The 23,052-nt window shown below is 36.5% G+C and overlaps 1 protein-coding gene across 12 annotated transcripts in view; it reads left to right on the top strand.

The window, feature by feature from the left end:
- The window catches only part of HYCC2 (hyccin PI4KA lipid kinase complex subunit 2), a 76,881-nt gene that overhangs the window by 30,837 nt on the left and 22,992 nt on the right, over positions 1-23,052 (top strand). For 11 of the 12 annotated variants that reach the window (XM_059393176.1, XM_059393181.1, XM_059393178.1 and 8 more), the window contains 6 exons: positions 2,252-2,329; positions 3,042-3,143; positions 8,280-8,459; positions 12,282-12,362; positions 13,940-14,055; positions 20,035-20,130. In XM_059393176.1, coding sequence (XP_059249159.1) covers positions 2,279-2,329; positions 3,042-3,143; positions 8,280-8,459; positions 12,282-12,362; positions 13,940-14,055; positions 20,035-20,130 — 626 coding nt within the window. In that variant the 5' untranslated portion in view covers positions 2,252-2,278. Of the gene's footprint in view, positions 1-2,251; positions 2,330-3,041; positions 3,144-3,869; positions 3,926-8,279; positions 8,460-12,281; positions 12,363-13,939; positions 14,056-20,034; positions 20,131-23,052 lie in introns of those variants that run through there. The other variant, XM_059393183.1, reaches the window with a different exon arrangement.

Below are 23,052 nucleotides of genomic sequence, written 5' to 3'. Positions count from 1 at the left end.
GCTCTATTTTGCAAAGTTATTTTTTATTATAATTTTTTATTTTTTTATTAATGCATAATGTATTATTAGCCCCAGGGGTGCAGGTCAGTGAATCGCCAGGTCTACACATTTCACAGCACTCACCATAGCGCCTACCCTCCCCAGTGTCCATAACTGCCTCCCCCCACCCCGCCCCTGCAACCCTCTGTTTAGGTTTTGTGAGATTGAGAGTCTCTTTTGGTTTGTCTCCCTCCAGATCCCATCTTCTTTCATTTATTCTTTTCCTTCCCCGCCAAATCTCCCATGTTGCCTCTCAACTTCCTCATATCAGGGAGATCATATGATCATTGTTTCTCTCTGATTGACTTATTTTGCTAAGCATAATACCCTCTAGTTCCATCCACGTCGTTGCAAAGTTATTTTTAAGAGTCTCATTTCTTCAGAGCAAGAGTCTGTAATTTGGGTGTCCATGTCTATTAATAATGGGCTTTAGTTGATCTGAACTCCCAGAAATTGCTTGCAAAATTGAGTATGTGTAGGTATGGCATTTTAATTTTTATGTAGTGTTCATTAATCCTTTTTGTCTTAAAGCTTGTTGTGGAACATTTCAAACTTATAACAAAGTGATGATAATAGTGCAGTGAAATTTGTGTACCAGTTATTCAGCTTGAGTGGGTATTAATTCATGGCCAGTCATGTTTCATCGATACCGAAGACACTTACCTTACTTGGTTCCCTCTGCCCCTGCCCTGATTATTTTAAGGCAAATCCCAGACATTATTTCACCAGTAAATAGGTTAGTATGTAACTCTAAGAGACAAGCACTATTTAAAAAATAAAGTAACTATAATACCATTATCAAATATAAAATAGCCTATAATATTTCCTTAATATAATCAAATAACCAGTCATGTTCAGCTTTTTCCAGTCGTGTCATGTTCTTTTTAATTGTTTGAATCAGAGTCCAAAAGAGAGTCATTCTTTGGCTATTGATTTTTTTTAATCTCTCTTAATCTATAGGTTTCCCTACTGTCTCTTTTTTCTCCGGCAATTTATTTTGACTAAATTCATCAGTCTATCTTTACAACATTTGCTACTTGAAAATAAGGGACATGTTTTACTCTTTGTATTCCTCCCTTATACTTGATATAGTGCATTATATAGAGACATTGAAGAATCCTTTTGGAATTGAAGGGTAGAATAAATCTGATTCCTTTTTTTTAAGGTAGAAATTTAGTGTGAAATTTGACACAGTCTTAGGAAATATTATCTTTTTAATAAAGAAACTTTTATTTCAGCTGCTTTGAAGATGTTTCCTTCCCCCTCCAAGAAGTTCTTTATTTCATCTAGTTCTTTTGAGCCTTTAAATTTAATTAAAAATGAAGACCTTTTAATTGTCTTCCTCACTTTAAAAATAATACGTGCTATTTTTTTTCTATAATTCAAGGTTACCTGATTAGAATATCCTCAATATTCCATCTCTCAGAGGTAGACAGTTTAATTTAGTATATATGTGCCAGGCTTTTTTCACATTTTATATGTATTTTTAATGGAATTATAGTTTACATAATTGTACAACTTGCTTTTTGTACTTGGACATCTTTCCGTTATAGAAAACATATAAATCCATTTTCTTCAAAGGCCTTATTCGCATAGTACATATACATTTATAATCAGTTTGCTGAATATGTGACCCTTAATTTCGAGCTTTTCTGTCTTTGTCATTCATAATCTGACACATGGTTTGTTCTGTGATACGTAACTAATTCCAGTTGTATATTTGGTAGAGGCTCTCTAAAGGTAGACTTTTCATTCGTCTTAGGTAACGTGTAGTTTGATTTCACTAAACTTGTTTTAGCCACTTTGAAATATGATTGTCGAGGAGAATATAAACTTATTAGGGACAGGGTGCCTGGGTGACTCAGTTGTTAGGTGTCTGCCTTCAGCTCAGGTCATGATCTCCGTGTCCTGGGATTGAGCCTCGCATAGGGCTCCCTGCTTAGTGGAGAGTCTGCTTCCCCGTCTCTGCCTGCTTGTGATCTTTCTCTCTGTGTCAAATAAATAAATAAAATCTTAAAAGTATTAGGGAAATAGGTTTCAAATGTACCACTAAAAATAGAATTTATTTCTTAAATACAAATTTGTTTTAATTGAGCTCCAGTCTGAAGTATGTGCTAGGTTAGTTTCTTTGTTTAAGAAAGGTGCATATCGTTTACCTTTGGTAGTTTAAGTACCCAATGCTATACTCAAGTTCAGTGCTTTTTTCTTTCAGAAATAAAAGAGGAATAGAGGGTAGAAGATGCTGGGATCTGAACGTGGTGTTGTGGAAGAATGGTTATCAGAATTCAAGGTAAGTTGGATTGAGGATAAGAGTGTGTCCTAGGACTCTGTATGTCCGTCATTCAAGCAATGAATGCAGGTGTTCCGTGGAGAAACGGAAATAAATGCTATGATATGAAGTAGAAATGGCACAATATGAAATTATGTGTTTCTATATTTGTAATTCTTTAAAAAGGCACTAAGGTGAATAATGACTAGAAGGTAATATATAAAAATGAAAATGGGATTGCTGAGAGGTTATATGAATTTTTAAATACATTCAATAAAAGGGGAAGCTTCCAAACTTCAATAAGGCACAGATGTAGGATTTGTGCCTTACATTTTTATTTCCTGTAATTAAAAATCACCCACTGATTTGATTTAAAACAGTAATTTCTGAATACTACAGAAATAAATGTTTTGTAAACATAAAATCCAAGAATTAAAATATATCCTATACTTATTTTTTTTAGAGTAGATTATTTAGGGTGACTTAATTCAGCAAATCTTGATATAATGTGTGATTTCTAATCATTTTTCTTGGTTGAGTAGTTTGAAGAACTATATACTATAACATTCTAAGTTAATTTGTTTTATTAATTCTTGTGGTTATTTCTTGTGTTTTTTTTTACTTTTCTTAGTTGACTCTATCTAAATCTTTTCAAGAGGAACTGAGGATAAACAGATTTCCTCATTTTCCAAATACTAAGTTTGCTTTTGATTTCCTTGGATGTTTCTTTTAGGCATTACCTGACACTCAGATCACCAATTATGCAGCAACTTTACACCGGAAAAAAACACTGGTACCAGCCCTCTATAAAGTTATTCAAGATTCAAATAATGAGGTAGGAAAGTTTGTAAGAAAAACAGTTTTAACATAGTAAGATGAAATATGTGTACTAAAATGCATATGTAAGTTTTGTAGTTCTCCTTTCTCTTTTTAAAAACCCTTCTTATGGGACTGGAAAACCTTCTGCTGTGTTTCATTCTGATAGTTGCTTTGGCTTCCCTTTGCCCTCCCTCTTACTATTTTAAATGTTTTGATCAGGTTTGTTTCTGTTCAGGACTGTATGTTTTGATTCTTGATTTGAATGACCATCATCTCATTGGGTTACTTATTTAATTTGAAACTTCTCTGTTTCCTGTTTGGAATACTTCCTTTTCTGGAATTCGAATTTTAGCCATACACTGATTCAAAGTTTTTTATTTTAAGTATTGTTTGCAGTTGTTCTATTGATGATACAGAACTGTGTATATTTCTCCTATCTGTGAACTCAAGCTGGTGACATGAAATGATGCTGCTAGTAAATTAGCTTGAAATGATTGGAGAAGCACTATTTAGCATAAGTAGTAAAGATCAGTAAACTTAGAAAAAGAGTTTCCTATTACTCAACTTTGCTATTGAAGGGGGAAGTGCAGCTATTTTATCTATATGATAATTTATGCAAAATACACACATTGTCTTTCCATTAACACAATAGTATGACACAGTTTTATCACCACTGGATTCGTGTATGCTTTAAAATGAAAATGAAAGGAACACACAGGAAAGTAGCTTCTTATCTTCCCAGATACAGCCTCCAAGAGTGCCTCTGCTGTGTACTGGAATGAGTTTGAAGAAGTTCAGGTAATCATTTCCTAACAAGCAGCTTCATTTAAAGTGCATCTTAATTTTTGTCCTACCACTAAAAGCTTGCTTATTGACCTCCTTCTCTCCTGTCTCCTAAACTTGGATTGGCTCTCAGTTAGGCTGGCATCTGTTGCTATTTGTAGCAGCAACTGCAGGATTCATTTGCTTCTTTTTCTCTTGCTGTGTATTTATGAATGTTTTATAACTTTAGGTGTGGTAATATGTATTATATATATATTCATATCCTTTTTGGTTAGGAGTTTTCAAAATTCTGTTTGAATAATGAATGTGTGTATTTCCTGCCCCTTGTTTTGCACTGTCTTAACATTTAAGCTTTGCTTGTTAAAATTTGTTTTATGCTTTCTCTTTAGATTGTAAGCTCTTCACGGGCAGTGGTCTCATATTCTATATTTATTACTTTCCTAGAATATATTTTGTCATGTACATGATAAATGCTTAAATATTAATTAGAAGAATAGTAAAACACAAAATGACTTTCTGAAATGCTATCATATTCGTTAGGACTCATAAGTATATAAAAAGGTTTGGTTTCCTTTTGTCCTTTATACTTTAGAAGATATGACATTAAAGTTATCACATTTCTTTATAATGTAATACTTTGCAATACTTGTATTGGAGACCTCATCATGGCTAGAACTGGGAAAAATTACAGCTTGAGCAGTTCAGGCTCAAAATAGCAGTCACTGTAATCATCCAGTTACCAGAGCAGATCTGTTTTTCCATGTCTTCTCTTGTCAGTTCATTAAGTTCTAACCATGTCATCCTATTTCAGAAAAGCAGAATGTTTAGCTCTATAGCATCACAAACCAATTCTGGACCTTAGTCCTAAAAGGAAGCCCTGTTAGTCCTGATTTTGTTATATTCTGAAACACAGTCAACTGTTTTATTTAGTTAACAGGAAATTATTTCACAAAATTATCACATGCCATATATAATATTAATTGAAACATGACAGTCTTATGAACAGTTTTGCTTTAAAGACCTTTAAAGTTCTTTAGAGGGGCGCCTGGGTGGCTCAGTGGGCTAAAGCCTCTGCCTTCGGCTTAGGTCATGATGCCCCATATTGGGCTCTCTGCTCAGCAGGGAGCCTGCTTCCTCCTCTCTGCCTATTTGTGATCTCTGTCTGTCAAATAAATAAATAAAATCTTTAAAAAAAAAAAGTTCTTTAGAAAGTGAATTTCCTAGTTCGGTATTATATATCATATCCAACCTGTACTGTAGCTGAAGTTTTGATCTCTAGACTAATGTAATGCATAGTTTTTCTCCTTTCCCTTGTTCCAGATCCTTCGGACACTCTAGCAGTTACTCTAGCAGTTAGTTCTTCCATTTCAAGGAGCTCTCCATCCAGTCTGTTAATCCTATCACCTTTTCCTGATTTGATTGCCTTTCCTTATTCCCTCACATATTTCACTTCTCTCTTCACCCAGCTAAATTTTCATGGTACATCATAGTCTGTTTCCTTGCAAACATTCTTATCTCCTTTGCTTCTCATTCCATTAATTTTTCTTCTTTGGGAAAATCTCAACACTGGATAAAACCCAGCTGTTCATCTTCATGCTTGTACCTGAGCAGCTGAACATACTTGGAGAAATCCCCTGCAACAACAACTTTGTTGACTTTCTCCACTTTTATCTTTTATTTATTTAGTTTTTGAGAGAGAGAGAGATTGAGGAACAGAAGCAGACTCTGGCTCAGCAGGGAGCCTGCCACAGAGTAGATATGGGTCTCAAAACCTGAGCTGAAATCAAGAGTCAGATGCTTAACCAACTGAGCTACCCGGGCGCCCCTGGTCCTGCATTTGAAGTGCATAAAGTTGGGGCACCCGGGTGGCTCAGTTGGTTAAGTGTCCTAACTCTTGATTTGGGTTGAAGTTGTGATCTCAGGGTGCTGGGATTGAGGCTCCCCATTGGATCCCCTGCTCAGTGGGGAGTTTGCTTGAGGATTCTCTCTTTCCATTTCCCTCTCTCTAAAATAAATCTTTTTTTTTTTTTTTTTTTTTTTTTAAATGTAGGACTAAAAATCTCAGTCACATAATACTGTCCTGCAGTCTTGCTTTACCTTCTTGGTACACTGTCCCCACTGTGGATTTTACACATTTCCTTTTTTCATTAGTCTTACCCTCCTTTCCATCATCTTCAGCTTGCTTTCTATAGCATTAAAAAAGAAGGAGGTAATTGGGAACTCTCTTTTCATATCTACCACTTTACCAGCTTCTCCACCTAAATTCTCCTGCCTTTTCTGCTGCGATGGATGAAGTGTCCCAGTTTGCATCGAAGACTGTCTTCCACTTAGGCCTGGATCACAGCTTCTCTGGCCGCCTCAAAGATTGTTCCTGCAATTACACCTTTTCTTTCCCTCATCATTGATTTCTCACCAAAAGTTATTGGATTGACAGCTACTCCTCCTCCCCCTTTAAAAAAAAAAAAAAAAAGGCAGAGTAAAAATTTTGGTTTTGCTATGCCTAATTAAAATGTGGTTTCTTACATGCCACTGTGTTTCTTGCTACTGAGGAAGGGAACTTAAGGTCTTTATAACAGAAGCAAATTGTAATTGGGGTGACTGGCTGACTCATTCGGTCAAGTGTGTGACTCTTGATCTCAAGGTCATGAGTTTGAGCCCCACGTGTGGTGTAGAGTTTACTTAAAATAAAAAAGAAAAAAGTTGTAGTTGTACCATGGCTAATAAAATTTAGAGACAGTGATTTTGGAGTCTCTACTGAAGAGAAAAATATTTTGAAACACGGAAATATATTTTTAATAAATAAATTTATGAGAACAGTGATCTTTAATTCCCCAAAAGAGCTGATTGTTTTTGTCAGTACTTTAAAAAGATGTCAGCAGTTGACTATTTTCAGAAATTACTTCATCACTGACACTATGTGGAAATATGCTATCTGTAATTAAACAATCTTCCACCTTCTACCCTCCACCTTTATTCTAGTATAAGAAATGTGGTGTAGTGGGAGTCAGCTTGGGTGTTGGAAGACCTGAATTTTAAGGGTCTTCTTCTACCACTACTTCTGTGACTTTGGGCAAATTGTCTGACTGGTCGAGATTTCTGTGTAAAGGGAAAATTGGAATTTTTAAAAGATTTTAAATATTACTGGGGTGCCTGGCTGGCTCAGTTGGAAGAGTATGTGACTCTTGAAGTTGGGGCTGTAAGTTCAAGCCCATGTTGGATGTAGACATTACTTAAAAATAAAAAAATCTTTAAAAATATACTATAGTAGTGATTTCAAATAAAGAGCCTTAGTAGTTACTAGATACTAGGGTATGTTTATTTGTAAATTTTTTTTAGCTTTCCTTAAGAGCTAAGCTTATTTCCTCTAAATACATTAACTGTATGATTAACATTGGATTTGTTTACTTTTAATTTACAGTTGTGAAAATACTGACTTATTCTAGAGTGTTAGATTATTACAGACATATATAACTACCTTTAAGCAGATTTCCAAATGTGTATGCATTATTTAATCATTCAGAGTTAAGCATATAAATACTGAATGATACATTTTTTAAATTAAAATTTAAACATAATTTTATAGTTTCCTGTCAGTGTTTTGTTTGCACTGTAAAATCCTACCCAGTTTTGTATAGACTAGTTATTTCAACAAAACCATCTAGATTGGTAGTAGGAAAAAGGGAGAGGTTTATTTAAACGACTTGTTTTCTTTAGTTTTCAAGGTGATGAAGATCCTCATAAGTCATAAAGAAACTATGAAAAATTAAACACTGGAAAAGCTGTTTCTCTATACTTGCCTTCTTTTCAAAAATCTTTTCAAATACATGTAATTAAAATTTAAGTCAGTCTTAAAACATAAAATTAATTTGTTTGTTTTACTTGTATTTAAAAATATTAGCTAGCATTTTGGATGTCTAAATATTATATTTTGCAAAATCCTTTTCTTGATTTTATTTAAATCATAGTCTATGTTGAGATTTAAAGATTATTTCCAACAAGAGCATTTGAAGTTATATTCTTCCAATATGGAATATCCTCCAAATGGAGGATAGGAAGGGCTAGTAATAATAGAAAAGGAAACTTACTAAATACAAATGTAGTACATTGGTGAAATAATAATAAATTTAATGATACAGTGTATTGAAAAATATGTTGATATGGGCACAAAATTCTTATAGCTAGTAGATTGGTCAGTTTTTATATGTAGTCTGTACATAGAGATTAAGGTTTGGGTCCCATTGATTCAACAATGCAAAAATTAATACTGAGAATTTATTTTTAAAATATACATGTATATATGCATCAAAAACAAAAACACAGTGACAGCCAAAAGAATGGAAATACCTAATGCACTTTATTTTTCTTTTAGCTTCTGGAGCCTGTCTGCCACCAGCTGTTTGAGCTCTATCGTAGCTCTGAAGTTCGACTTAAGAGGTTCACACTGCAATTCTTGCCAGAATTGATGTGGGTTTATTTACGGCTCACGGTTAGCCGAGACAGACAGAGTAATGGTTGCATTGAAGCACTTCTGTTAGGAATTTATAATTTGGTAAGTTGAAAATGATAGTTTGGGAAATTTTAAGTATATTTTATTTAAAGTCTTCTGAGGTAATACTTTAATACTTATAGGCACCTGGGAGGCTCAGTGGGTTGAACATCTGACTCTTGATTTTGGCTCAGGTGATGATCATGACATGGTCATCACATCAAGCCCCACGTCTACGATTCTCTCCCTCTCCTGTTGTCCCTCATCTCCTCACTTATGTACATGCACTCTCTGTCTCTCTCAAAAAAAAACCAGACACCAAAAGAATACTTAACAAAAAATATGAATTGAGAGGTTTACTGAATAATTTATTTAAGTTAATATAATTGAGTCTAGAGAGACTTAATAAGTATTTGCTGATAATGGTATTTTATAAAGTAGGTGAAATTATAGAATTGATAGTGTTAACATTTTGTGACTTTAAGTTTCTTTATTTGACCAATGTTTCTGAATGTGCTGTGTTTAAAATTTTTGAAATTATTTCTAATAATCATTTGATAATATATGTTTTTGATACTTTACTGTTTGAAACTCTTTTTCTAAGAGAGTCTTAATTACCATAAACCTTATTCTTCAAGTGTCCAGTTAGAACATTGGTATTGAAATTCCTGCTCTTTTTCTCTGTATTCAGCACTCATGGTAAATAAGCACTCCACATAATAAAATTAAGTTTACTAGTTGAGAGGTAATAAAGAACCTCACTAAACATTGAGTCTCCCAGTAAATAAATATTCTTCTATACCACTGCTTAGTCTTCAAAGTATTATCCCTTAAAAAGTCATTAGAAAACATTTCTCTCACTGTAACATATATCTGGAGGAAGCAGTATGGCCTTTGGAATCACTTGTATTTTGTTTAAAACCAGACCTAGCCATTTATTGGCTGCATTAAATTTGGGCATGCTACTTAATATCTTTACTTAAGTTGCCTCATCTGTAAAACAGAAATAAAACATTGTTAGTTGAATTAAAAACAAATAGAATCTGCATGTTGCCTGAGGAATTTAATAAATGTCATTAGCAGCAGTAGTAGTAGTAGTAGTAGTAGCATGAAAATTAAGGGTGAGTTTTTTTAACATGTAAAACTAGTCTAGGTATAAAAGTCTGTTTCTAACTTGCCTGATTGTTTTTTTCTTTTAAAGCAGGAAGTTTAGGGGTGCCTGGGTGGCTCAGTTGTTAAGAGTATGCCTTTGGCTTGGGTCATGATCCCAGGGTCCTGGGATTGATCCCCGCTTAGGGCTCCCTGCTTGGTGGGAGGTCTACTTTTTCCTCTCCCACTCCCCCTGCTTCTGTTCTGTTTGTCTCTCTTTCCCTCTGTCAAATAAATAAATAAAATATTTAAAATAAATAAATAAAGCAGGAAATTTGTTTCAGATATTACCCACTCCTTTAGTGTTTAGCACGGCACTTAATAGATGTTTATTGATTTAATAATTAAATTTAGTGTATGCTGAAAATTTAGTTATCCTTTAATTTGTTAGTGTACTAAAATCACTAGTGGGACAAATGAAGCAAATATTTTTATAGCAGAATACTAACAAGTTCTTGACAGTACTTGTTGGTGCTATGGTTTAATTATCTTTTAGCATTTTAGAAATAGGTACTATAAAGTAAATGCTCAGTTATATCTCAGAAGTGTAACCAGGCTTCCTTCTTCTGTTTTCCTTTCTGTCTGTGTTCTCTCTCCCCTGTGGCCCACTGGGTTTCTTTCATATATTTCTTTCTCCTCCTGCCCTCCCCAGAACTTCTCCCTTGCTTCACATAGCCCCAGGGGAAGTTTTATATTGCCCTCAGCTTAAACAAATTTCAGAACATCCTTCTTCAGAGATATATGTAAATATAAATTAAAATTATTTGGTTTAATTTGAAATTTAGGAATAAAAATTAAAGTTTTATTGCCTAACTTAAATTAGGTCCATTCACCTTACTGTAGACTTCCTCTACAGCCCAAATGTGGTAGTAACTAGTTTGACTATACAGTCGTAAAATGACCTCCCTAAGGAATTTTTAAACCCATTTTCCTGCCAAAATTGGAGGTATGGCCATTGTTCACATATAATTGGTACTCTTCCTGTGACATATTAAACTCAGAAATGAGTCCTACAGGGACTCATGGGTTTGTGTTTTGTTGACGAGTTTTTATTGTTGTTTCTTCCTTTTGTGCTGTGTAACTGCTCAGGCTCTCTCTAACTTCTAGGTACACTGTGGGGGGCAGCCTTCTCTCTCTGGGTTTTATGTTAATTATGTATACTAATAAGAGTTGTCAAAAAAACAGACTAATATGAGGCAGTGGAGAAAAGGAGTGATGCCAGAGGATTTCAGCCCTCTATTTGCTAGCGTCTGTAGGCAGATCTTTATTGATACCTGTAGAAAGCTGGAAGTGCCAGAGACTGTAGAAATGAAGGACACCATTGTCCTTTTCATTGAATGATAAAATGCCTTTTTTTTTTTTTTAAGATTTTATTTGTCAGAGAGAGTGAGCACAAGCAGGGGTAGCAGCAGTTAGAGAGAGAAGCAGGCTCCCTGCTGAGCAGGGAACCCGATACAGGACTTGATCCCAGGACCCAGGGGTCATGACCTGAGCCAAAGGCAAACACTTAAATGACTGAGCCATCCAGTTGTCCCAGATAAAATGCTTTTAAAAGAAAGCACAAGAAATTTTTTGCAGTTCAGTAGAAATTACCTAATTATGAACTTAATCTCAGGGACTAATATTCATTATGTTAATATTTAACATAATTCAGGTCATTAGTCTTTTGCTAAATAATTGTGACAGTTTCTTTTAGTTGGGATTCATCCTGTGTTAAAATATTAATGTTTTTCTCATTTATAAGTGTATTTCTTGGCTAAAACATATAATCTGTTTTGACTCAGATCTAATCACTTAATCTCCCTGTCCTGTCTGTATATTTAACATGAAAATTGATTTGTGTACCTGCTTCATGTCTTTGTTGTCACATTGCATTTGATTTAGCTATAGTATTGTGCTCCATATCTCTCAAAGGGTAACTCAACTACTAAACTGTGTAAATTTGATTAGAAAAGATACACTAGGGTAGTAATAGTCTTTTTTTTTTTTTTTTTTAAGATTTTGTTTATTTGTCAGAGAGAGGGTGTAAGCACAAGCAGGGGGAGTGTCAGACAAGGGGAGAAGCAGACTCCCCACTGAGCAAGGAGCTCAATGTGGGACTTGATCCCAGGATCCTGGGATCATAACCTGAGCCAAAGGCAGATGCTTAATCGACTGAGCCACCCAGACACCCCAAGCCTGAGTATTTTTATACTAGGTTTGATGAAGAGTGGAAAGTTGTGGGAAAATATGATGGGACATAAAGGGAATGATTAAGGGTAAACTTGGGAGAAACTTAGTAAGGCCTATTTGTTTGGATTCCTCTTAAAAGTTTTTTGTTCTTCAGAGAAAAGGATGCGTCTTTCTTCTTGGGGGGCACCTCTCAAATGAGGGTCTTTTTTTTTTTTTTTTAAGATTTTATTTATTTATATGAGAGAAGATGGGAGTGGGGGGTAGGGCAATGGGAGAGGAAGAAGTGGGCTCCTTGCTGACCAAGGAGCACCTCCCCCTCCCATGCAGGCTCGATGCAGGCTCCATCCTGGGGCTCCATCCTAGCACCCTGGGATCCGGACCTGAGCCGAAGGCAGATGCTTAACCAACTGAGCCACCCAGGTGTCCCTATTCTTTATATACTGCTGTTTCTAAAAATTTTCCTTAGTTGCCAATGACATATTGGGTAAATTAAGAAAGAAGTTATTATTTTTTATAATATAGTCCTGTGATTATTTATCTTTGTATATTATTTTTTAACTATAGGAAATTGCTGATAAAGATGGAAACAATAAAGTTCTATCTTTTACTATCCCTTCTTTATCCAAGCCTTCAATATACCATGAGGTAAGTAAGATTAGAAAGGTAGAATTATTTAAAATTATATTGAGTAAGAGAGGAAAGTCAATTTTTTACCAGAGATAAATGCTCCTAACACATCTTTATGAATTTGCTTTTTTTAAAGTAGTTGTTTATAACTAGTAATCTAAAGCCAAGCTCTTATCAAGAGAGGTAGAAAGTAATTGTTGGAAAAATTTTCCTCTAGTTCTTGTTTCTTTCTTATTCTTCCACTGCTGTCATTTTCACTTTTTTATTAGTCTTTTATGAATTCTTAAAAGTATTCTCTCAGTTTTTAAAGCCTCCCATAATTGGAAGTTTGTTTTAGATTAATTTTTTTATTATTTTTTAGGAAAATGTCTACTTAGAAGGATATTAACACTATAACTATTTATATATATATAATTGTAGCCATTCATTAACATTATACATTATACTTCTGAGTTTTGCTTATATTTATTTGGTTGAAGAAAGAGAGAATACTAATAATCACATAGGTAGGAGACTCCTGTTGAACTGAAATCCCAGATCTAAGGGTGTATGTTTATATTTAAGGATATATGTTATGAATCAAGTTTCTGGTGTATAGTGACCTTTAGTGTATAAAGTATAAGGAAAGCATTTAAAGAAACTTTACCAGTAATTCAAAAATTATATTCCATTTTCTTACTAATAGTACCAGACAGTGTCCAGTTGTCTTACAGCTCCATGCAGCTATTTATTTTCTTAATTAATTCTCCTGGGACTTCATTTTGTATTAGAAATAGAATGCCTCCAATAGAATGGGCTTGTTTTAGCATAGAATATTTCTGAGTCATAGATTTTAATTAAGTTCTGTGTATCATGTTATGTAATAAAATGGAGGATAGTGAAACAGTTATGAATGGATGCTTCTGACCTCAGAAACATGAAATCAGTTATGTCACTATTAAACATTTGATTATAGTCTTCATTATTGTTTGTGTTAAATAACTCTGTGCTTTTCTTTTTTCTTTCAAGTTTTGATTTTAACTCCAGTTAGTTAACATACAGTGTTACTAGTTTGAGGTGTACAATATAATGACTCAGCAGTTCCGTACTGCCCCCAGTGCTCGTCATGATGAGTGTACTCCTTAATCCCCTTCACCCATTTAACCCATGCGCCTTTCTTTTTCATTATTGAATGGGATTAATAAGAATATCCACCTACCTGAAGTTAGACAAACTACAGAATTTAAATGCACAGTCTCAGAACTGCTGTGTGCTCTGGTGTACAGACAAAATTGATCTATTTGAAAAAAATAAAAAATAACGAAAGTGGTATATTTGTAACCTTCAGTCTTTCCAGCAACTTTTCTTATTCTTTGTCCTAAATATAGATTGATCCTGTAATCTTTCAAAAAATAAAGCAGTATATTTTTAGTTTATATATTAAATATAATTTCCAAAAAGAACTATAGAATGTATGCAATTGAAAAATGGAAAGGTTTTGAACAAGAAATGGGCTCCATGTTAAAGCAAAATTAAATATCCTTACATGATACAGATTTTTACTTCATTTTAGAGATACTGTGTCTCTTAAAGATACTTTATCTTTTTTTTTGTAGCCCTCAACAATTGGATCCATGGCTTTGACAGAAGGGGCTTTGTGTCAGCATGATCTCATCAGGGTTGTTTATAGTGATCTTCATCCTCAAAGGGAAACATTCACTGCACAAAACCGGTAATGGTCAAAACTATAGACCGTAATAATTATTAATCTGCGCTTAATAGTTAACTCTAATTATTTTGGTTCAGGTTTGATGAGATAAGAGGCAAGGGGTTTAAGATGTCATACTAGATAAAATCTTTAAAAAAATAAGATGTCCTAATAGTGAAATACTTTATAGTGGTTAAGTACCTGTCCATCTAATGCATGGTACTGTGTATGATCATCTTGCATAAGGTAATGTAAAAACTGAAACTGGGCATAAAGTCAGCTAAGCCAAGGTTTGTTTTCTAGCACTACAGCTTAGAAGCTTGTCCTCTAGACAGTGTACCTACTTTCTACACTTTGCTTTCTTCATTGCAGAATGGGTGAATGAGAGTACCTACCTTTCTGAAGTTAGATAAACTGCAAAGTTTGAATGCATGGGCCCCAACTGCAGGTTTGGGGAGTTACCATAACCACTCCTAGGTTTGATAACTTGCTAGGACTCGAAACTCACTGAACGAAAGCTGTTATATTCAGAGTTATTACAAGGAAAGGATATGGATTAAAATAAGCCAAAGGGAGAGATGCATAGGACAGAATCTGGAGGGTTCCAAATGCAGAGCTTCTGTTGTCCTCACCCATGGAGTCAGGATGCACTGCCCTCCCAGCATCAGCATGTGACAGTATGGCTAGAGTTAGGTTTAGTGTCCAAAGTTCTCACTGTGCTCCATTATTGTAGGTACGACTGATTAGACTGATTGCTTGCAAGGTTGATCTCAGCCTTCCCGTTGGTTGAAGCTGTATGACCCATGACCCACACTAAATCACATGGTGGTTTGTTGGTTGTTAGTTTGTTTCAAAGATTTATTTACTTGAGAGAAAGAGAGAGCACACGCATGGGGTTGGGGGTGGTGTAGAAGGAGAGAGAGAGAGAAAATCCTAAGCAGACTCTTCCCTGAGCACTGGGCTCAATCCCAGGACCCTGAGATCATGACCTGAGCTGAAATCAGGAGCTGTCCACTTAACCAGTCAACTGACTGAGCCACCCAGGCACTCCATGGTGGTTGTTTTTAGTGTGGCTAGTCCTTACCCTAAACAAAGACACTTCTGTCAGGTATGACATAGGTTTCTTCCTAGCAAGGGGGCAAAGGCCAGACTTCTTTGGGCAAAGCCAAATTCTTTACTATACAAATAATGCCTTGGCTTTTTTTTTTTTTTTAAGATTTTATTTATTTATTTGACAGAGAGAAATTACAAGTACACTGAGAGGCAGGCAGAGAGAGAGAGAGAAGGAAGCAGGCTCCCTGCTGAGCAGAGAGCCCGATGCGGGACTCGATCCCAGGACCCTGAGATCATGACCTGAGCCGAAGGCAGCGGCTTAACCCACTGAGCCACCCAGGCGCCCCAATGCCTTGGCTTTTGACCTGGGCTCTTTTAAACAAAAACAATTATGTTTACCTGGGCATCTACTTTTAGTATAGCATTTCTGTGACAGATAACAGACATCAGTATGATCCTTATGAATGTGCCCAACATTTGAAGAGCCAGTGTATGTTAGGAATAGATCTGAAGAAGCAATTAATTTGTTTTATAAAGCCACTATGTACATTTTCATATTTTTGTATCATTTTGATTCTTTCCCACCCCATCCTATCCCTCATCTACTACTATTTGTACCTTACGATCAACTTGAGCAGAAATACTGATCATAGAAATTAGCTGATGATAAAACTAGGTCCAGTCCCTCAAGCCAGTCATTTTCTTAGCATTCATCCTAAGGAGGCTTTAACTCAATTTTCTAGTACATTAATATGAGCATTAAAGCTTACCAACTATGCTAGTGTTACAGTGTATCACAGAATGGCAGTAGGTGTGACCTGAAGAATGAGTCAGAGACACTGGCACATAACTGAAGTCACAGTCATTAACTCTTGTTGCAGTTTGTTCTTATCTCAGGTTACTACAATGTCTCGTAGAACAGTGCCACTCAGATTTGCAGGCTTCTGTTCAACTTCATCAGGTTTAAAAGCAGGAGTGGTCTCGCCAACAAATGGTTTCATCCTTTTAAGAATCTGACATGGGGGGGGGGGGGGCCTGGGGGGCTCCGGGGGTTAAAGCCTCTGCCTTCGGCTCAGGTCATGATCCTAGGTTCCTGGGATCGAGCCCCACATCGGGCTCTCTGCTCAGCGGGGAGCCTGCTTCCCCCTCTCTCTCTGCCTGCCCTTGCCTACTTGTCATCTCTGTCTGTCAGATAAATAAATAAAAAATCTTTGGGGTGCCTGGGTTAAGCTGCTGCCTTCGGCTCAGGTCATGATCTCAGGGTCCTGGGATTGAGTCCCGCATCTCTGCTTAACAGGGAGCCTGCTTCTTCTCTCTCTCTCTGCTTGCCTCTCTGTCTACTGTGATCTCTCTCTGTCAAATAAATAAATAAAATCTTTAAAAAAAAAATCTTAAAAAAAAAAAAAAGAATCTGACATAGGGGCGCCTGGGTAGCTTAGTGGGTTAAGCATCTGCCTTTGGCTCAGATCATGATCCTAGAGTCCTGGGATCACCCCTGTATCAGGCTCCCTACTCAGCAGAGAGCCTTCTCCCTTCCCTTGTTCTGTGCTCTTGCTTGCTCTCTCTCTCCCCTCTCTCAAATAAATAAAAATAAAATCTTAAAAAAAATTTTTTTATTTATTTAAGAGATAGCATGAATGGGGGGAAGGGGAAATGGGACTTGCAGATTCCCCACTGAGCAGGGAGCCTGACTCGGGCTTGATCCCAGGACTCTGAGATCATGACCTGAGCCAAAGGCAGAAGCTTAACCTGCTGAGCCACCCAGGCGCCCCTCTAGGTAGACCCATTTTTTTTTCTTTCTTTTCAGCAGAACAGTATTCATTGTTTTTGCACCACACCCAGTGCTCCATACAATTCATGCCCTCCTTAATACCCACCACCTCCCACCCCCTGAGGTAGACCCATTTTTTATTTAGAAACTCATGTCTTTTAGATGGGAAAATTTTCTTGAATTGTTTTGTTAATTAGTTCAGCCTCTCCATTTTATCTGATCTATTATTTGTCTCTTTTTATTTCTTTGGTCTTACACTATCTGTCTTCTGGTGGTTTTATTATTTGGATGTTAGAACTCTTGGAGTGGTCCTCTTTTCTCTCCGGTCTGCTGTATTTTTTTCCACTTGCTTTATTTTCTATATTTCCTCAACTTCATCCACCAATCTTCTTGAGTTCTTAATTTTTGACATTATATTTTGTATATCTAGCTTTTTTGGTTTTCTAAGTGTTCTTTTAAAATAGATCCTGGTTGTTTTTTTCCCCAAAAACAACGTCTCTTATATTTTTGAGACTATTAATGATAATTTACTTTGTTTAAAGTTTTTTTGTTTTTTTGTTTTTTTTTTAATTTACATACCTGACAGAGAGCAAGAGAACACAGCAGGGGGAGCAGGAAGCAGTAGGAGAGAGAGAAGCAGGCTCACTCTAAGCAGGAAGCCCAGCACAGGGCAATCCCAGGATCCTGGGATCATGACTTGAGCTGAAGGCAGATGCTTAACTGACTGAGCCACCCAAGCACCCTGTTGAAAGTTTTTCCCCCTTTTTGTATTTCTTTATTTTGATCTCATTTTCATGTTAGTGGGGTTCCTCGGATGTCTGATAATCTTCCCCAGACATCCCTGGAAGATGAAGGAAAGGAAATAAAATATGCACAGCTCTGACCTTGTGAGTAGGGACAGTAACCGTAAACTTCACTGAGCCATTCTGTTGGAGAACTTCCCAAATCTCTGCCTCTTAAGGTGGTCAAATTCCTGAGAGAAAACTCTTTCTGGTCTCTCAGAGGGCTTGCCTAGCATTCTGGTGGTCAAGAAGGGAAGAAGAGCTTCAGGTTTTTGGGTTTTTTGTTGTTGTTGTTGTTGTTGTTTAAAGATTTTATTTATTTATTTGACAGACAGATCACGAGCAGGCAGAGAGGCAGGCAGAGAGACGAGAAAGCAGGCTCCCCTCAGAGCGGAGAGCCCGATGTGGGGCTCAGTCCTGAGCTGAAGGTAGAGGCTTTAACCTACTGAGCCACCCAGGCACCCGAGGTTTCAATATCCAGTAAGAAATATTTAATTTTACTATTTTCAGTATGGTATATCTTCCCCCAACCTTCACTCCAAACCACAATTGTGCTTGATGGTTCTCAAGTAGAAACTTCTTTTATCCTTTAAAAAAATAAATCTTCAGTAAATTTTACAGCATAGAGGAGAAGAGATCTGAAAATATGACTGCTTCCAAGTTGGACTTTCAACTCAGTTTTTAACTTTTGATTTTGAAATAATTTCAGACTTACAAAAAATGTTTCAAAAATAGTACAAAGAGTTTCCTTTTACTCTTTACCACCTATGGGAGGCTTTTTAGAAGAACAACTTTCCTGGGTCATGCCCTCAAGATTCTAATTGGGTCAATCTGGGTTGAGGCACAGGAATATATCATTCCAGAATACCCTTAAGTAAGTAACAGTAGTGTGCATCCAGGTTAAGGAATCACTTCCTTAGAGACTGTATAGATTAAGAAATCTTTACTGGGGACACCTGGGTGGCTCAGTCAGTTAAGCATCTAACTTCAGCTCAGTTCATGGTTTGGGGTTCCCTGCTCAGGCCTAGGCTCCCTGCTAAGCAGGGAATCGGCTTCTTCTTCTCCCCTCTGCTCCTTCCCCCTGCTAATGTGTACACGTGCGCTCTCTCTTTCTGTGTCTCAAATAAGAAAAAATATCCCTGGTTAAAAAAAAAGAAGAAGAGAGGGTGCCTGGGTGGCTCAGTGGGTTCAGCCTCTGCCTTCAGCTCAGGTCATGATCCCAGGGTCCTGGGATCGAGCCCCACATCGGGCTCTCCGCTTAGCAGGGAGCCTGCTTCCTCCTCCCTCTCTGCCTGCCTCTCTGCCTACTTACGATCTCTGTCTGACACATAAATAAATAAAATCTTTCCCAAAAAAGTAATAAAAATAAATAAAAAAAGAAGAGAAATCTTTACTCATTAAATAAAATCATTTATTCATTTAATAAAAGTTTATTGAGCAGTTATAATGTATTAGACACTGTGCGCGACACTAGAGATAGAGGTGATAAATTAGTAAAGTTGCTTGTTATTAAATAGGTAAAACAGCAGTTAAGACAAAGATAATGATTCCCTGCCATAAATGCTGTATCTAATACACATTAGATACACAACAAAGGGATCTCTTCCCTTTAGTCAGGAAAATTAAGAATGATATTGTGTCTAAGTTAAGAATTTGAGCCAACACTTGAAACCTAAGCCAGAATGTCCTAAGTGAAAAATTAAGTTCTAGTAAGAAAGGGCAGCCTCCATAAAAGCAAGGAGTTATGAAAAGTTATGATATATTCAAGGAGTGGTAAGAAGATTGAGGTAGTATGGTGTATGTGGTAGGCAGTGGAGGGAAGTAAGGTTGGAGAGGTAGGTTGAGGGTGGATTTTATATTTTTAAAAGATTTATTTACCTATTTTTAGAGAGTACAAGGAAGAGGGCAAGGGAAAGAGAACCTCAAGCAGACTGCGTGCTGAACACGGAACCTGATATAGGGCTTAAGCTTACTACCCCAAGGCTGTGACCCAAGCCAAAATCAAAGAGTTGGAAGCCCAACCAGCTGAGTTGGCACAACTCAGTCCAGGCACTCACAACCAGTCCAGGCACCCCAAGGGTGGATTTTAAAGGCCTTCTATGCCATGATGAATTTGGATTTTATCATGTAGTCAATGGGAACAGTGAATTAATGTAATAAGGAGTCATCTGTTCAAGCACAATGGTTTATTTTTGGTTGAAGAAAATCTAGATGGTAGCAAGGAATGTGATCTTTAATAAGGAAAATGAAAACAGAGAAATCATTGAGGAGGATATCACAGCAATCTGATTGAGAACTCAGGAAGGTCACTATTATGTACATTCTTGTTATAACTACCCAACAAAGAAATCAGTTTCCAGTAGAAATAAAATTTTCCTTTGTTTTATTTTTTTCTAGGTTTGAAGTCTTGAGTTTCCTCATGTTGTGTTACAATTCTGCTATTGTGTATATGCCTGCTTCATCTTACCAGTCTCTTTGTCGGATGGGCTCCAGGTGAGAAGAATAATTATCATCAGCTTTCATATTAATTTATTTGACAAATAGTTATTGAGCACATATTCTGTGGTTAAGTGTTGTTCTAATTTGTTGTGATATAACAGTAAACAAAACTCTGGAAGCTTACATTCCTGTAGGAAGCCTTATCATCCCTCATGTATCATGACTTTTGAAAATATTTCAGCATTAAAAAAGTATTTTCTAGCTGAACATCAATCCAAGATGTTGTAAATTTAGGGTGGTTGAGTGATACACCTAATCACTGCCTGTATGCCAAGTTATATAACTCACTTTGAGTGTTTTGAATAAATAGTCCTATATATGGAGAAAGTCTAAAGGAATGTGAATTTTTTCATTTATGTATTTCACAAATAACAATTCTTTGGATAAGATTAGCAATAGCACCAATTATCTTTATGTCTCATTTGTATTTGTGTGTTCTAGTCTTTCCTAAATCAGAATTTCTAATAATTTGGACAGAGCTAAGCTGAGCTGAAAAGTAAACATCCACTATAGGAAAAAAAAGTTAAGTAATATAAATTAGTTTGGAGTCAGTAGCATTTGAGTTAGAGAATTTCAATTATTGAAGGAACCTTTAGTTCATTCCGTCCAGTTGTTTTTTTTAATTAACATATAATGTATTATTTGTCGCAGGGGTATGGGTCTGTGAATCATCAGGCTTACACATTTCACAGCACTCACTGCAGCATATGCCCTCTCCAGTGTCTATAACCCAGCCACCCTATCCCTACCCCACCACCCACCAGCAACCCTCAGTTTGTTTTGTGAGTTTAAGAGTTTATTATGGTTTGTCTCCCTCTGGATCCTGTTTCATTTTATCCTTCCCTACCCCCCAAAACCTCCTGCCCTGCCTCTCAAATTCCTCATATCAGAGAGGTCATGTGATAATTGTCTTTCTCTGATTGTCTGATTTCGCTTAGGATAATACCCTCTAGTCACTTCCATGTCGTTGCAAATGGCAAGATTTCATTTCTTTGGATGGCTGCATAGTATTCCATTATGTATATATGTACCACATCTTCTTTATCCATTCATCTGTTGATCATCCCGTTGATTTTTACTTGAGGAAACTGAGCCCCTCAAAAAAGGTCAAATGCTGTATTAGTTTCCTATTGCCTCCTAACAGGTTGCCACATACCATGAACTTAGCAGCTCACATAGTGTGTATTTATTATTTGCACAGTTTCTGTGGGTGAGGAGTATAGGCATGCATTAGCTGGGTCCTCTGCTTGGGGTATTAGAAAGCTGTGGTTAAGGTGTCAGTGAGAAGTGCAGTTTTGTCCGAGGCTCAGTTGAGGTGTTTATATGCTTTTGTTAACAGAACTCAGTTCTTTTAGTTGTAGGTTGGCTGTCTGCTGAAGGCCAGCCTCAGTTCTTTGTCTTCCCAGCATAGGCAACCTACAATGACTCCAGCTTTTAAGACCTGGCAGTACAATCTTGTTATATAACATAATCATATAATCATGTACATGTAGTCATGGAAATCCCATTATGTTTGCCATATTCTGGCTGGAAGCAAGTCACAGTTCCCACGCATACTCAATACTAGGGGATATACAGAGTATGAATACCAGGACAGAGGGGTCATAGGGATTCATGGCCACCCTAGGAGATTGTCCACCCATAAATGCTTTGTTCAAGTTCATGCTGTTGTGTTAACTGGGAAGAGAATATGGTCCTATTTATAATAAAACTGTTTTTGCTAATTGGGGAAAAGCCAATTTAATTAGCTAAAAGTTTGGTTTTATTGATTCTCTTAAAATAGCTGTATTATTTTCACTTGCCTATGATAACATGATGAATGACTAACAGAATTTTTGTCTCTAACCTGGTTACTGTTATCAAGAGAGTACTCTATTTAAGCAGTTAGGTCTATAAGGGACTCTTGTTGATTCAGTAAAACAAAACCTGCCAAATCTATAATTTTTGTGGCACTTAATAGACTTTTAAAAAATAGATTTTCTTAATAGGAAAAATGATGATAGAGTTTAGTGATCCTCCCACTTTTGTTCATATATCCCATAAAGAATTTTAAAAATCTGTATAGCTCTCACACATTTTAAGTTAACATTTAAATTTTTCATTTTATCTTAACTAGTTGCAAATGGTATGATTGCTAGTATGTAAATATTGACATAATAAAATAATTGCTAGGTTAGTATTTTAAATGTGTATAATGTAAATACCAACCATCATCCATATGAAGAATAGGTGAACAGGCTTTGAATAGTCTGACATTATATTATTTCTTTTTCTCCTTGAAATTGAATTCCCTACCACTTTACTCACATTTTATCTTAATGCTATATTATGCTTTACAAGTCTTTTTTTTTCTTCTTCAATTTAACCATTGTTGTAGGTTTTATTTGTACCTTTGGGGTTTTTTGTGGGTTTTTTGGTTGGTTTGGTTTGGTTTGGTTCGGTTAGTGTTTTTTTAAGTAGATTCCACATCCAACATGGAGTTTGAACTCACAACCCTAGGATCAAGAGTCACATGGTTTGCTGACTGTGCCAGCCAGATGCCCCTATGCTTCCAAGTCTTTTATTGATCTTTTCATTGTATATTTCTGCTACAAAAATATATATGTAAATTGAGATTTTAATCTTATTTATTTATTTATTTGACAGATAGAGATCACAAGTAGGCAGAGAGGCAGGCAGAGAGAGAGGGGGAAAGCAGGCTCCCCGCTGAGCAGAGAGCCTGATGTGGGGCTCAGTCTCAGGACGCCAGGATCATGACCTGAACTGAGGGCAGAGGCTTTAACCCATTGAGCCATCCAGGTGCCCTATAAATTGAGATTTTAAAAAAATTTCCAGAGGGGCACATGGGTGGCTCAGTGGGTTAAAGCCTCTGCCTTCGGCTCAGGTCATGATCCCAGGGTCCTGGGATCGAGCCCT

The sequence above is a fragment of the Mustela nigripes genome, chromosome 3, assembly GCF_022355385.1.
Source record: "Mustela nigripes isolate SB6536 chromosome 3, MUSNIG.SB6536, whole genome shotgun sequence".
NCBI classification, from domain to species: domain Eukaryota; kingdom Metazoa; phylum Chordata; class Mammalia; order Carnivora; family Mustelidae; genus Mustela; species Mustela nigripes.
This window is presented reverse-complemented; position numbering and strand designations above follow the sequence as displayed.